General features: G+C 41.3%; 1 protein-coding gene across 16 annotated transcripts in view; it reads left to right on the forward strand.

Annotated features, from left to right (window-relative positions):
- The window catches only part of nbeaa (neurobeachin a), a 361,602-nt gene that overhangs the window by 237,223 nt on the left and 107,908 nt on the right, over positions 1-16,471 (forward strand). For all 16 annotated transcript variants that reach the window (XM_034178254.1, XM_034178240.1, XM_034178256.1 and 13 more), the window contains exons 15-21: positions 24-86; positions 878-975; positions 10,838-10,930; positions 15,008-15,116; positions 15,219-15,300; positions 15,506-15,629; positions 15,862-16,054. In XM_034178254.1, the coding sequence (XP_034034145.1) occupies positions 24-86; positions 878-975; positions 10,838-10,930; positions 15,008-15,116; positions 15,219-15,300; positions 15,506-15,629; positions 15,862-16,054 (762 nt within the window). The remainder of the gene's footprint in view (positions 1-23; positions 87-877; positions 976-10,837; positions 10,931-15,007; positions 15,117-15,218; positions 15,301-15,505; positions 15,630-15,861; positions 16,055-16,471) is intronic.

A 16,471-nucleotide genomic window follows, 5' to 3' on the forward strand; every position in this document is an offset into this window, starting at 1 on the left:
AATGAAATGTTTCTTCCCTCCAGGATCGAGGCGTGAAGGAGGACGAACTGCAAAGCATCCTTAACTACCTGTTGACCATGCATGAGGTAGATGCAGATTTGTTTGGGTAAATAGCTGAATACACATAGTGAAAGTGTGCATTGCCGTCTGTCCTGGGCTGAAGTTATGGTCCACTTACACAAGTGACAGTGTGGCTCTGCTTCAGCACTGCAAGAGCATTGACAGGCGGGATGCACGGGGATGGTAGGACACAAATGCACAGCTCCGGCAGACAGCTCTGTTTGTTAGTGGTCTTTACTAAAGGAAAATGCAGAGGTCGGTACATGAGCAGGCAGTCCAACAAAAGCAGCAGTACAGAAATCATCAGGCAAAATGGTGTGGTCAAAACAACAGGCAGGAGGTCAGGTACACACTATGAGGCAGGCAGGAACAAGAACACAGGTACAGAGCTGGAATGCAGGCACAAGGCATGACAAACTGGCGGAGAACAATACCACCCAGTGAGCTTATAAAACCCCAGGTGGCAATCAGCAAATCAGGAACAGGTGCACATGGAAAGCACCAGAAGCAGGGCGTGGCCAGAGAGAGAAAGAGAAACACCCATTACCAAGAACCAATAACAGAAACAGAGACAGACAGACACAAGCAGAAAAATCCCAACAAAGAATAAATAAACCAAAAACCTGATAACACAAAAGAACAAAACTCAAGCCCTGACAAGCATGCAGAAAGACAATGGAGAGAATAGAAAGTGCTCCTATGTAACACCTGTTGTTGCTGTCCTGTTCCTCCACAGTCCTCTCCGTTTTCATGTTTGATGCGACTGTCTCCTTTGTCTTCCAGTCACCTGTTCATCATGCTTTCCTTTTCCCTGCAGGACGAGAATATCCATGATGTGCTCCAGCTGTTGGTGGCTCTAATGTCTGAACACCCCGCGTCCATGATCCCTGCCTTTGACCAGAGAAATGGAATAAGGTCAGTTTACATTTTTAGTGTATCTGTAAACACTGAATTGAAGGCCCAGTGGCATTCAACAAAAAAGGAAAAAAAAAAACACAAATTGCAAAGTGCACAGACCAGAAAAAAGGCAGAAGTGCAAAAGCTAAAGTAAGGTGATGTGCTTATTATTTATGTAATCCTACCATAATCCTTCACAGCTTTATCATGGGGGGAAAAAGATACAGATGTATTTTTTTGTGAAAAGTATCTGCTTTTACTAGTGACTGGGTACATCACATAGAAGAATCACATGAGCATATTAAAGAATACCCAAGATAACCTAGGATAATATCCAGGATAACTCAGTTTCAGCATTACTAACCTCCCCGTCACCAACTGCATGTGTGTAGTAATATATTTGGGTACACCAAAATTTAGCATTGATATTTATTTGCAAAATTCCTCCATCACTGCTTAGATATCAGGGTTCAGCACCTTTTTTTTCCCCCTTAAGTTTAACTGTGGGCACCCTGATGAAGCAGGTCACACAACATAAGGAAACCGCAAGTTAGTGAGCCTGATTCAGGCCCTGCACAGTGGGCCACTTAACAAGTCACTGTCTGATAAAACCATCATAGAAGAGAGAATAGAATAGAAGGATCACATGAAAGGATCACAAAGTTTTATACCTTTTTTCGTAACATTTTGCCTTTAGCAATGCAGTTTCTGGTGTGAAACAGACATTATTGAAAAGGAATTTCAAAGAAACCTTATATCAGGCAAACGGAGAGGGCATGAGACATCAACATATTCCAGGAGGTGGGGATTTGGGGCGGGATGTCCACCTTTTATTATGTCAGGAGTCACACTTTTTTGAGTAGATGTCAGATTCTGACACCTGACAGCTTCTGTTGAAAGCCCTGACAGCTAACATTAACTGATGCTGTGAAGCACACTGTTAATGCTGCAATGCTGATGTGAGGGTTACTGAAGACCCAAAATGAGATTTCCAAATTAATGGATATTAGCCATTATTTTCTGTCATTGCGTCGACGTTATATTTTGTTGGTGTTATTCGAAAATCAATATATTCTGGGCTGACGGGGGTTGTCGTTGGTGTGATGGCCCACCCAGTGTGTACTATTATAGGGGAAACACTATAATTGCTGGAATAACTAATACATAATGAAAACTGGAGGAGCAAGACCCCACTATCCAAGTAAGCCCCATATCAATTTCTGATCTTGAGTCCACTCTGGAAAACTATGTTTGTACAAAAAGGTGTTTTTGGCCACTGTGGCATTTTAGTGAAATGTTTTATCTTAGTCTTGATTCAGGGCAGTCATGAAGTCAAACACTCGTAATTCTCACTTGGCTTCTTAAGTGCTACAATCGGGGCATCCATTGATTCCCCAAAGAGCAGTATATCTGCAAACTTGACATCAGTGAATTTCTTCATCAACATGACCTTATGCAACACTAAATCCATGGAAGTAATGAACAGACTAGGACCCAGAAGAGATCCCTGACAAATGCCAGAATTCACTTGGAAGAAGTCAGAGGCGCCACACAGCACTCAGAGTGCCCATGTATATGTCAGGTATTGGATATGTCACATATTCTCAGGATATCCAACATTGTAATCTGATCAACCAAATCAATTGCTTTGAGAAAATGAACACACTCTACTATAAAGCCAGGCTGATATTCACACTTGAGTTCAGTGAGTACTTGCAGAGTGAGGGTGCTCCAGTCACTTCCCAGCATGTACCTGGGGCTGAATTATGTTGAGAATGACCGTGCAAGTACCTTGTCTGGCTTGGAGAGTACTGTATTATTCTCGTAGTTGTTGGAGTCCAGGGTGATCATCCTTTCCTTTCCAAAAGGGTACAAGAAATCCTTTCTTCAATCTGTTGGGAGCTGATTTCATTCAACACCAGGGGAACATTTCCACCAGCTTGAAGACATTCATTCCTGATATCACAGATCCCTGGAGCTTTACCCAACATTAGGTTTTTCTCCACCTTTGAAATCTCACTGACATTTGGTGGTGCGCAGCTGACTGGTTGCCAAACCACTAGAATGGTGGCACTGGAGATGTCCGATATCTCAATGTAACCAGCCCAGCAGGGTCACTAAACCACAGATGGTCTCACTTGCTTACAGATTCCTCTCACAGATGCCTCCTTGTCTGCCTTCAGTGCCATCACAGCTCGCTTTCTCAGGTCCTTATGCAACCCTGAATTTTCACCAAATCACTCCTCTTGGTGATATTGAGAGTGCCCTCAGAGATGAAACACCTCCTCCTTTGAACATTATTGACTCCAGCGGAATTCTTGGCAGCATTCAGGGTCTTGTTGTGGAACAACTTCCACATTCCGTTCGGGTCACTTCTTCCATCCATGTTTTCCTGTCTTAGAAACTGCAGCCATAACACACTGTAAAAAAAAAAAAAAAAAAAAAAAAACTGTTGTTTTTACAGGAAAACGCTGGCAGCTGTGGTTACCAGGGAATTCCTGTAAAAAATACAGCAGCACAGTAGATAACTTTACAGACATAATATGTAAATGGATTTACAGTGAATGAACCACAGCTGACTCATATTAAAAAACTGTTAAATCTACAAAAAAGAGAGCCTAGTCTGAGTATTGTATCACATTAAAATTAAAAGAAACAAAGCATGCAAGGATTACGACTGAACAGAAGTACTGAGACTAGCGACAATAATTTCTTATAGCCCTACTGTACTGCAAGCTGCAAATAGCCTACCTGTAGCCTATAGGTCTACCCGAATTTGCATCGTTTCATCAATCATGTTAAAGTTAGGCTACAGCATAAACTTGTAAAGTGACTTACATATAATTCTTGTATTTTTAAAAACAAGTGACTAAAACTGTAGGTTTTACAATGTTTGCATGTCAATTTACCACAATTGTTTTGTAATGAGTATTACAGTATTTCTCAGTTTTTGTTACAAATAGTTGTAGTTTCAACAAATACATTTGATTAGAATCACATATTGTTGTTGTACATCTAACAAAACATTCTGTTTAATAGTTTACAAAAGTCCACTGTGATTGAAAAAAAAAATGTGTTTTTTGTGTTTACAATACTTGTCTGTAGTGATTTTACATTGTTTTTATGTAAATTTCCCGGCATTTTTTACAGTATATTCTCTACAGTGCTGATTTAACCCTCCTGTTATGTTGAGTCAGTTTGACCTGTGTTTATTTATCACTTGAAATGCCACTTAATTCCTCATTTTCTCTCTAAATTTGCACAGCCATTCCTCATCTAGGGCTATGAGCTTTTGTGCAAAATGTGAAAACACTGATGTGTGGAGGAATATTCATTCATTTTTTTTTAAACAAAGAAGAGGTCATCTTGACCCAGAGATCGTCGAGCCCAGTTCAGCACCAAAAGGTCTAAAACATTGATGATGAAAAGCTTCTATGTATCAAATAATTTGTCAAATGATGCTAAATATTAAACAGAAATTTAGGTTTATAATAAAATCATGTTGATTCATTAACAGTCCATTGATTATTATCCCCTTTTTTTGTTGTTTTGTTTTGTTGTTGTTTTTTTTGCCTTTTTGCCTTTTTTTGCCTTTTTGTGTAATCACATGTTGAACTTCAATTCTACAGGGTACTGAAAAGGTCTGTTACTTTATATGCCATACACACCGGGGCTGTGAAAAGTCTGCGGATCCACAAAATTCCATGGATTTCATCACGGGGGTTGTTAGTGTTTTACCCTATAATCATGATTGTCACTGAATTTTTAAAATGTCTATCGCAAAGTGTTCTTTTTTATACGACATCCTGCAAGTTTTATAAGTCTGCGGCGGTCTATGGACACTGATCTGTGTGTTTCAGATACAAATCAGTGTCCTCGGATCCACGGAGTTTTGAGGAGAAAAATCCCTCTCTCAAAGCCTGGCTGTTGTGACAGTTGTCATAAAGCGGGACTGGTTGGTTGCTGTGGCGATGCTGTGTGGCTCCTGTGGCTCCTGTGCAAAGCTTAAGCTAAACGTAGCATTCTCGCAGTCAGACATCTGGGAACTTCCTAGCCGGCAGCGAGCCGCCATCTTTGTTTGGGGAATTGAGCAACTTCGGTAACATCAAAAGCAGCACAAAAATGCCCAAAAGTTGTTGTGTTCCGGATTGTACAGCCAACCAAGAGTTATCCCGAACGGCAGTTCTATATTATACCATCTGAGAAATGCAGGCGTGAGAAATGGCTTGCTGCAATCAACAGGGCCGTTGCAAACACCGATGGGAGTATCAACAAAAAGTAACGATGGAGTCCCAACTTTGGTCACTGCTATCTGTGTTCTGCCCATTTCATCTAATAAGTACTTTTTATGCTAATATTTATGTTTTATGAATTGAGGTTGTCGTCAAGATCCATTCACTATTTTCAACAGTTTGAAAATTCTGACAAAGTGCCAGCTGCAGAAATTAAGCTGGATGACTGTTAAACGATGTCTCTGAAAGGCAATGCAAGTCCAGCCAGATTTCTTGTTTTGTTTTGGCTTCAGTGTCCTTCATTAGTGCCGTGTGACCGCGGCTTAACTGATACAATTATTAATATATTCTTATACACTCAACAAAAATATAAACGCAACACTTTTGGTTTTGCTCCCATTTTGTATGAGATGAACTCAAAGAACTAAAACTTTTTCCACATAATATCACCATTTCCCTCAAATATTGTTCACAAACCAGTCTAAATCTGTGATAGTGAGCACTTCTCCTTTGCTGAGATAATCCATCCCACCTCACAGGTGTGCCATACCAAGATGCTGATTAGACACCATGATTAGTGCACAGGTGTGCCTTAGCCTGCCCACAATAAAAGGCCACTCTGAAAGGTGCAGTTTTATCACACAGCACAATGCCACAGATGTCGCAAGATTTGAGGGAGCGTGCAATTGGCATGCTGACAGCAGGAATGTCAACCAGAGCTGTTGCTCGTGTATTGAATGTTCATTTCTCTACCATAAGCCGTCTCCAAAGGCGTTTCAGAGAATTTGGCAGTACATCCAACCAGCCTCACAACCGCAGACCACGTGTAACCACACCAGCCCAGGACCTCCACATCCAGCATGTTCACCTCCAAGATCGTCTGAGACCAGCCACTCGGACAGCTGCTGAAACAATCGGTTTGCATAACCAAAGAATTTCTGCACAAACTGTCAGAAACCATCTCAGGGAAGCTCATCTGCATGCTCGTCGTCCTCATCGGGGTCTCAGCCTGACTCCAGTTCGTCGTCGTAACCGACTTGAGTGGGCAAATGCTCACATTTGCTGGCGTTTGGCATGTTGGAGAGGTGTTCTCTTCACGGATGAATCCCGGTTCACACTGTTCAGGGCAGATGGCAGACAGCGTGTGTGGCGTCGGTGGGTGAGCGGTTTTCTGATGTCAGTGTTGTGGATCGAGTGGCCCATGGTGGCGGTGGGGTTATGGTATGGGCAGGCGTCTGTTATGGACGAAGAACACAGGTGCATTTATTGAAGGCATTTTGAATGCACAGAGATACCGTGACGAGATCCTGAGGCCCATTGTTGTGCCATCCAAGAACATCACCTCATGTTGCAGCGGGATAATGCACGGCCCCATGTTGCAAGGATCTGTACACAATTCTTGGAAGCTGAAAATGTCCCAGTTCTTGCATGGCCGGCATACTCAACGGACATGTCACCCATTGAGCAAGTTTGGGATGCTCTGGACTGGCGTATATGACAGCATGTACCAGTTCCTGCCAATATCCAGCAACTTCACACAGCCATTGAAGAGGAGTGGACCAACATTCCATAGGCCACAATTGACAACCTGATCAACTCTATGCGAAGGAGATGTGTTGCACTGCATGAGGCAGATGGTGGTCACACCAGATACTAACTGGTATCCGCCCCCCCCCCCCCCCCAATAAAACAAACTGCACCTTTCAGAGTGGCCTTTATTGTGGACAGTCTAAGGCACACCTGTGCACTAATCATGGTGTCTAATCAGCATCTTGATATGGCACACCTGTGAGGTGGGATGGGATTATCTCAGCAAAGGAGAAGTGCTCACTATCACAGATTAGACTGGTTTGTGAACAATATTTGAGGGAAATGGTGATATTGTGTATGTGGAAAAAGTTTTAGATCTTTGAGTTCATCTCATACAAAATGGGAGCAAAACCAAAAGTGTTGCGTTTATATTTTTGTTGAGTGTATATATAAAAAGAATACTCGCAAGGACTCTTGATGAATTATGTGTAGATGTCTTTTTAATCTATCTCTGGCCATTGTTTATGATTGTCTAACTAGTTGTCTGCAATAATCTTATATGGTTATTTTCGGATTCCTGCCAACGCCAGCTTCTTTTTGTATCGATGCCGTACCTCAGGTGGCAAATTCTCTTTGTACTGATACATCATCAAAAAACAAACTTGGAAGTAGAGAGACGGCAAACTTTGCGGATGTGCTCACGTTTCCCCCAGACAAAGATAGCGTCTAGAAATTACGTTGTGTGACCTCTCGCCGACTGTGAGAATGTGGACATTGCAAAACGTTAGAGCTCTAAAGTTTTTAAAATAAGACTTGTGCAGCATGTCTCTGTCATGGACTAACATCAGACAGAGAGAAGATGGCGAGAAAGACTGTTTGAAAAAGTCTGATAAGGACAAAAATCCGTGGAATTGTCGCTGGTTTCATCAACACACCCGAAAGATAAAAGAAACAGGAAAAGTGAACTGTGCCATATCAGGAAAACACTGTAAGAATTTTTCTCTCTGTGGAAAATAAACATGCTGTTCAAATAGGATTTTAGAAAAGATTGTGACTTTTTTCATTAATCTAGACTTTCTTTCACTGGAAAAAAGGCTTTGAATGGATTTACATGAATTTACACAAGGATGTAAATTAGTTTTTATTAATGTAAACTTTTTTCATGGGAAAAAGACACTGTGGCTTTGAGTTGATTTACAGGAATTTACAGAAGAATATGTGACTTTTTACTATAAGGTATATTATTGATATTTTCCCATGATTTTCAAAATATTCTTCAGGCTTTAGCTGTGGTTTTTGAAATGCTGTAACAGTCTTTTCAGTCTTCATGAATTTGATGTAGTTTAATTGTTCTGAGTTAATGCATAATTTGGTTTACAATTAAAAGGAAAATCATTCCAGGTCCTACTTCCACGTCATATTCTGTTATTTCAACATGATCATCGACAGTTCAAATGAAAGGTTGAATATACAGGGTCATTTAAATCTGCACTAATTTTGAGATTTTTTGTTCCAGAAGATGCTGAAAATGTATCACTACATAAAAAATTTATTTGGTTTCTGGGATCCTACAGGGCCCGAGACCCTGGCGCCTGGGGGCCTATGCCCCCCAGACCCTCTGCAAATTTTCCTCAGATTTCACAGTTTTCATTTCACAGCCCTGACACACACACACAGAGGACATCACTTTAATTTCCTCTGCTTTGCTCACCAGGTATTGTTACAAAGGTGAACATTTTTTCAAGGCCAGGAAAAGAAAGCAATATAATTCCAGGTCATTCAAGGGTCTTAAACTTCACTTGTTAGGCTTGCAACTGGGGCTAGAGAGCTAAAACCGTTGAAAAAGAACTGTTTTGCACAGCTTCTTGCATGTGCTGGCACTCTATATCTCCAGTGTAGTAATGTTGCGATGTGGTGCAGCCTTACTTTGTGAAATACAGACTCCAGAATTAGCAACACATAACGGCACCTACAGCTTATCCCGTGAAACAAAAGCGCATAACAAGTGGATGGAAATGTGCACAAATGCACTCTTCCTTTTGCCTCATTAACCAAAATTCGCTTAAGAGTTGTGATACTAGTTGGATGGAAACACAGGTAATGAGAGTACCAGTTCCTGCTGTAATAACATTACACTGAAGTACCGTTTGTTACGATGAGGTAATATGACAAATGATAAAATAACCAAAGTTATTGTTCAGTCTTACTTGTGTAAGGTAATCCCGCGTGATCTGGTTTCTATACTGCGCTGGTTATTGCAATTGTAAGCAGCACAAAATGCCAGCGTATTTGTTCACTCTCCATTGACTCTGGTTGACTCTGGTGCGAGCTTGTTGTGAAGAGACCCATCCAGTATGGCGGCGATGCTGGATTATGTTGCAGCAAGTCATGAGGCATCTACGTATATAATGTCTACGTTCCAACTGACATAAGCATATACGATCATGCTAGTAGTCTGAAGAATCATGTTAACTGCAGTTAGTTAAATTTGTGTCAGCATATGTGGCGTTGAATCAGTTCAAAGAATGAAAATGAAAACCAGAAATATATTTTTAATCTTTCAGAACAGAAACATTCTTTTAAAATGATGTTAACCAGTTAGCCACAACAATTTTTTTCATTCTTTTGCTACCAATTCCTTGCACTAGCTTGGTGCTGAGTTCCTCTGAACCTCATGTAACTTAGTGAATAACTGGGAGCAATTTACCAGCAGCAGGCGAATAAGTAAAATGTGGTCATCATCACCCACATCAATGTTTGATGGATAGGCTGGCATGTAAAGAGAAATAATGTTTGAAATGGTTAACAAGCTCTATTTAGGCCGAATAGGGTGCACAGCATAGGCTGGTTTGCTAACTGCAGTGTTTTCAATTGACTATAGAGTGAAATATATCCTATATAAGTAGACATTTTTATTGCATATGAAAGATACATATTGTTATATCATAGAGCTTATATGGAACATTATTAACCAGTATTTCATTTGGTGTTTAGGAATAATAATTTTAAGGTTGAATCCAAAATTTGAAACATTAAATTACAGACTTTGCTTGGAACAAACCAATTAAAAAAACAAAAATCTGTTTTGAAGTCGTACTCCACATGCTCACTCATGTTTACTGTTTGTATTTACACAAATTATACTTACTGTCTGACCCAAAACAATGATTAGTAGAGATGTACCAACAGAACTAGAAGCCTCATTGAACAAGTACCATACTTAACAAGCCTATCCAAAATAGTAAGTTGTTCTCAACTTATTTTCTCTAGAATAGTGCCAGAGAACTTGGATAAAATAGGAAAGGAGGCATTTTCCGGCCCAATTTTTCTGAAATCATAGCCAAAATTAGTACATAATTGCAGTTGTTACTTTTACCTAGTATATCAGATTGCACAAGTATTACTGATTACACTGAATTAAGTATGATTCCCATTATCTGGTGTGTGTGTGTGTGTGTGGTGTGGTGTGTGTGTGTGTGTGTGTGTGTGTGTGTGTGTGTGTGTGTGTGTGTGTGTGTGTGTGTGTGGTGTGTGTGTGTGTGTGTGTGTGTGTGTGTGTACCCTAAAATAAATTAATGCCTTTGTATAATGTGATATTTCTTTGTGATATTTGCTAACATTGATGATTAATTAGGAGTTAGAGTCAATGTAATGGGAGACCCTTTACTGCTATTTTAATATCCGCTGGTTGTTAACGAGCAGCAGCTGATTATTAATGAGTGGTGCCTTACACATCTTCATCTGGTTCTCTTCTGGTCCACTGCATTTTAATTTTGGTGCATTTAGCCTCAGGCTATTTTAGATCAGATTTCTGTGGCCTCATTTTATTTTATATATATATATATATATATATATATATATATATATATATATATTAGTTTTCTCTGTCACTCTGTAATGTGACCAGCTTTGGGTCTTCTCCTTTGCTGCACAGAACAAACTCCAGGGGCCATCACCATAACCTGTATGCTCTTATTGTGTAGCTCTTCTGCATTAGGTTGATGCGTCTATGATACAGTTGGGCTGAATTATATAACTATGCACTGTGTAGTGCATGGCCTGCTTAAGATATTCTAATTAACACTAACTGCTTCACTGGCACGTGTTTGTTGTTACAGGGTGATCTGCAAGCTTCTGTCGTCGAAGAGTGAGAGTATCCGGGTTCAAGCCCTTAAAGTCCTGGGTTACTTCCTCAAGCACCTCGGGCACAAGTCAGTACCTCTTTGTGTGTTCTTTTGTGCCGTGCTTGGTGTCCAGCATATGGTGACTCATAATGTTCCAGTTGACCACAACACAAAATAAGGATGGACTGGATTTACATTTCCATCTTCAGAAGACATAGTGCAGTAAAGACTTTAAAAGTACGGCCCTGCCATCTTCCAGCAGCTTCTTTTTGTGCCTGTATTTTTTCCTATGATCTTAATTTCTTCATCATCACGTCCAGGCGGAATAATCATTTTGACAGTGTGAGCTGGCAGGGAGGGGGAACCTTGATGTGCAGCATCGACTGCTGGGAGATTTATTCATCCCATGCGACACACACGTCTCATTCTGCATGAAATGAGGGCAGCTTATTGTGTTGCACCTGAGCCCAGCACCTTCAGCCCCCCCAACAACTCGACATCTGCTTGAGCCAAATGTCCTGAAGCACCGAATGCTTAAGTTTATACACCACTGTAACGTTTGCCAAATTTCAGTATTCAGCTTAGATGGAAATTTTGGGCTGAATGAAATATAATTACATGAAAAATATCTCTTCTCCAGTCAGTGAACACCATGCTGCAGCAACATTATCACACTTCCAAACCACAAATTTGCATTAAAGTGTTGACCTTGTATGTAAAAGAACTTGCAGCCTACTGTATTGATAATTGGATGATTTATTATCTTAAAACATGTAATGCTGTGTAAAAATGTAATACATTTACATAATTTCTCATATAAAATCAGGGTCATCGATGTCAGAACCTGTGGTTATTCTGTATTGTTGGTTTTATTCCATTTCAAACAATTCAGGGTTCCTGACAACAAATTTGAAGTTCTTTATACTTGCCACTGCTAATGTATTAAAAAACTATCCACCTGATTAGGACCCCTTTCCTCTTTCTGTTCTCTAACAGGATGTTTCTCTAACAGCTCCTCAAAAATGGGAGTTGACTTTTTCTTAAATCACATTTTATTTTTAACTTTTAAGATCCGTCATAGCAGTTTTTGGCATTCATATGCCAGTCTTCCTGTCGTGATGAGTCGCTGTCTAACATATAATTAATTTCAGAGTTTGGCAACTTTGGCAACTTTTGATGCCCTCTATCAACACTTACAGAGTTGTAAGGCTTAAAACGACAGCGATGAGTGATGTCATTGGTGCTTGCGCCCTCTGGTGGAGGGACACAGACAAGTCTCCACACACACACAAATCGTTGCACGCATTTACAGATCTAACGAGCCAGAACTGTAGTAAAAGTCACGTGTAAGAACACATCCAATCGAGTAGCCCGATTTTCACAAACACACGGATACGCACAGATCAAAATATGCACACACAGATTGCTATACTCATTTGTGGATCTGTTTACACACACACAGATCAAAATGCACATTTGCAAATACTTTGCTACAATAATGGCCCCGTAGGTTTGACTCCTGCTCATGTTCCTCATCTGTGTCTTTGGATAAGACACTTGATCTGCATCGTCTCAGTCCACCCTACTGTCCACCCAAATCTATGCTTTGTCTCCTATGATCCACACTCCATTTCATTTGTTGGTGCCTGCATTCTGAAATCAACTCCTCACATATTTAGGATGAATTTCGTGAAAGTTGGTACAAGTCCTTGAAATGTTATCAGAATGGAGCAAGCACTTGTACCAAAGCAGCATTTGCCAGCGGAGGATATTGTGCTTTCAGAGCACTCTTGTTTTTATTGCCTTTTTTTCTTTTTCTTTTTTTTGTTTAATTGTCAGAGTTTATTTTGTTTAGTGCCTTGATTCCTGGGAAAGTCCTATATAAAGAGTCAATTTTATTAAATTAAAAGCTAATGTGTGATTCTTCAGTATACGAGGTCTGTGATAAAACTAACGTACCTTTTTATTTTTTTCAAAACTATATGGATTTGAATCATGTGCGATTACATCAGACAACCTTGAACCCTCGTGCGCATGTGTGACTTTTTTTCACGCCTGTCGGTTACACTCATTCGCCTGTGGGCTGGCTTTGAGTGAGGAGTGGTCCACCCCTCCCGTCCGCAGTCTCTTTGTCTGAGACCTTCCTGAGAGACTGCCGCTTTGCTTGATCAAAATTTTTTCAAAGACTGTGAGGCACATCGAAGTGGACATCATTCGAGAAATTCAGCTGGTTTTCTGTGAAAATTTTAATGGCTGATGAGAGATTATGGACTGTTGCTGTCGCTTTAAGGACTGCCCACGGAGTGGGACGTCGCGACGCGCCCTGAGCCGCCGCTGTCTGCCTGTTTCGAGTTGAAAGCTTCCAAATTTAAGCCTCTGTTGACCCAGGACATCGTGAGAGAACAGAGAACTTTCAGAAGAGGTCGGAATCAGCAGTTTATCCGGACATTCCACTGTTAAAGGAGATTTGTATGAAAGAAAGTGTGAATGGGTCCGCCGCGCCGGGTCGCAGCCGGCGCAGCGCGCCACCACAGGAAAAACACCTCTGTTGATAACCATTTGTAAAAACCAGGCTGATGGCTTTCAGTTGAGTGAGTATCTGAGAAATTGTTTAACAGCTGGACGTGTTCCAACTTGTCCTTAAGGCTTCCAACGGAGGTGTTTTTCCTGTGGCGGCGCACAGCGCCGCCACGGCGCCGGCTGCGTCCCGGCGCGCGGACCCGTCCACACTTTCTTTCATTACAAAATCTCCTTTAACAGTGGAATGTCCGGATAAACTGCTGATCCCGATCTCTTCTGAAAGTTCTCTGTTCTGTCACGACGTCCTAGGTCAACAGCGGCTTAAATTTGGAAGCTTTCAGCTCGAAACAGGCAGACAGCGGCAGCTCAGGGTGCGTCGCGACGTCCCGCTCTGTGGGCAGTCCTTAAAGCGACAGCAACAGTCCATAATCTCTCATCAGCCGTTAAAATTTTCACAGAAAACCAGCTGAATTTCTCGAATGATGTCCACTTTGATGTGCCTCACAGTCTTTGAAAAAATTTTGATCAAGCAAAGTGCCAGTCTCTCAGGAAGTTCTCAGACAAAGAGATTCCGACGGGAGGGGTGGACCACTCCTCACTCAAAGCCAGCCCACAGGCGAATGACGTAACCGACAGGCATGAAAAAACTCTCGCATGCCCACGAGGGTTCAATCTTGTCTGATGTAATCGCACGTGATTCAAATCCATATAGTTTTTGAAAAAATAAAAAGGTCCGTTACTTTTCTAACAGACCTCGTATAAATCACAGGACTGCTCAAACTAGCAAAAAAACACAGTACTATTTCTTGTTATGATATATACAGTAAATATATGACCACTTTATGTATTGGAAAATGAGGGTTATAAGTTGATAATTGATCCATTTTGTGATTGAAATGGGGGTGGGAGGGGGACTCAGATTTGATAAAGAAACCCACCCCCCATAAAGCTCATTTAGTTGACATTCCATGGTTTTACAGTTCCATGGTTTATTATGATGATCAGTTAATTATACATGTACTATTGTCCCCTTTGTCATCTTTCTAGAATCGGGTATTGGGCTGTCAGCCTACATTCTTGAATCTTCTGGTAAATTTAATAAAATTGACAAAATTGTTACAACCAAAACCATATTTACACGGGATGTGCAAAACCTTTGCACAATACTTCACATTTATACATTAACAAACTATTTACCTTTTTTTTTTAAAAGGGGTTCAGCCTGTTAAGGGAAGATGGTTAAACATGCAGTTGACTGTATTGTGATGACAATTATTTGAGCTTTTGGTTTAAATAAAAAGCTGGAGTTTACTGGAGCATCACGCCTGCATCTTAACCAACAGGCCTCCTCCAGATGCAGTCTGTGCCCACTGAGAAGGCTAATAGTCACAGTTAATTTTTCCTCAGCCATGTGACAGTTGTGTCTGTGACTCCTGCAGAGTGCCGCACTTAATTTCTGCCGTTAACGTCTCTTGTTTGTATGAGATCCCCATCATCTTTGGACCCATTTGAACTGACAGGGCTACATGGTGCCTCCTGCCAGTATCAGATCACCATCAGGCTGGTGACAGTCAATGTCAATTTCAACTGTCATAAATTTTCCTCTGAATGAGAAGCTGTGTGTGTGCGTGTGTGTCCCTGCAGGAGGAAGGTGGAGATCATGCACACACACAGTCTGTTTACTCTGCTGGGGGAGCGGTTAATGATGCACACCAACACAGTCTCCATAACCACCTACAACACTCTGTACGAGGTAGGTGACAGGACACGATGTCTTAGCCATGCCGTTTTTTTTGTCAGTGTATGACGTTGCTGCTGCTTTTATCTGAACGCTGTCAATCTCCTGCCCTTGTAGATTCTGACGGAGCAGGTCTGTACTCAGGTGGTTCACAAACCCCATCCTGAGCCAGATTCTACGGTCAAGATCCAGAACCCCAGTAAGAATAAACCACTGTATCTGGTATATCTCAGCCTCTGGGTTCTTTGATGTCCTGCTCATGAAATGATGTATTAAAGTCGTACTTCACCAGGCAAAGCACTGCTGTTGTCACTGATCTGGCTCACATTTTTCTGTCATTCTCCTTCAAAAAGGCCGCTTTTCATATTTATTTCTATTTTTGCCCAATGTCTGCCTCCTTTCAGTGATTCTTAAGGTCGTGGCCACCCTGTTGAAAAACTCCACTCCCAGTGCCGAGCTGATGGAAGTGAGGCGACTCTTTCTCTCAGACATGATAAAACTCTTTAGTAACAGCCGTGAGAACCGGCGGTGAGTGTGCACAAACTTGTCAAGTCAACTACACTGTGCATGCAGTAATACTGCATACCTGCATGTCGTCAGTTTCCCTGAATGTCATCATCCCTAATAAATTAAATTATTCCAGTTATTTACAGAGTAATGTGCTATTTGATCATTTTTTGAAGCCTGCCTTGCACTGCTTGTTGTGAGGATTGTTGTGTTTGAACATAATTGACACGTTGTTGTTTGTGTCGTGTTCCAGCTGCCTGCTTCAGTGCTCTGTGTGGCAGGATTGGATGTTCTCCCTCGGATACATCAACCCCAAAAACCCAGAGGAGCAGAAAATAACTGAAATGGTGTACAACATCTTCAGGATCCTGCTCTACCACGCCATTAAGTATGAATGGGGAGGGTGGAGGGTTTGGGTCGATACCCTGTCCATCGCACATTCCAAGGTGAGTGCGACAATAAAGCGTAACACTAATCTTTATACTTCATTTGTCCCATTACTTGTTGCTTCTGAAAATGTACTGTGTATTAAAATGGATGTCGTTTCTGAAGTGGAAATGCAGTAATGTTGTTAAACCCCTTGTAATAAAGTTGAAAGTTGACACTACAAGCACATCTGGACTGTTTGCACTAAGGGCCCTGTCCCACTGGCGTTTAGGAGGATTTGCATATGGATTGCGCACAAAATTGGCCCATATTCGCCAAACATCTGCAATATCCGTGTAACATGCCTGTATGAGTTGGCTGTCATCCGAACACGCCCGTGATCATCCGCAGAGGAACACATGTCCACAGCCAGGATTTTTGAGCTGTTCAAAAATCTGGATGCAGATAACATCCGCCTTACATACTCCATATATACT

Source organism: Thalassophryne amazonica, chromosome 9 (assembly GCF_902500255.1).
Source record: "Thalassophryne amazonica chromosome 9, fThaAma1.1, whole genome shotgun sequence".
Lineage (NCBI taxonomy): Eukaryota > Metazoa > Chordata > Actinopteri > Batrachoidiformes > Batrachoididae > Thalassophryne > Thalassophryne amazonica.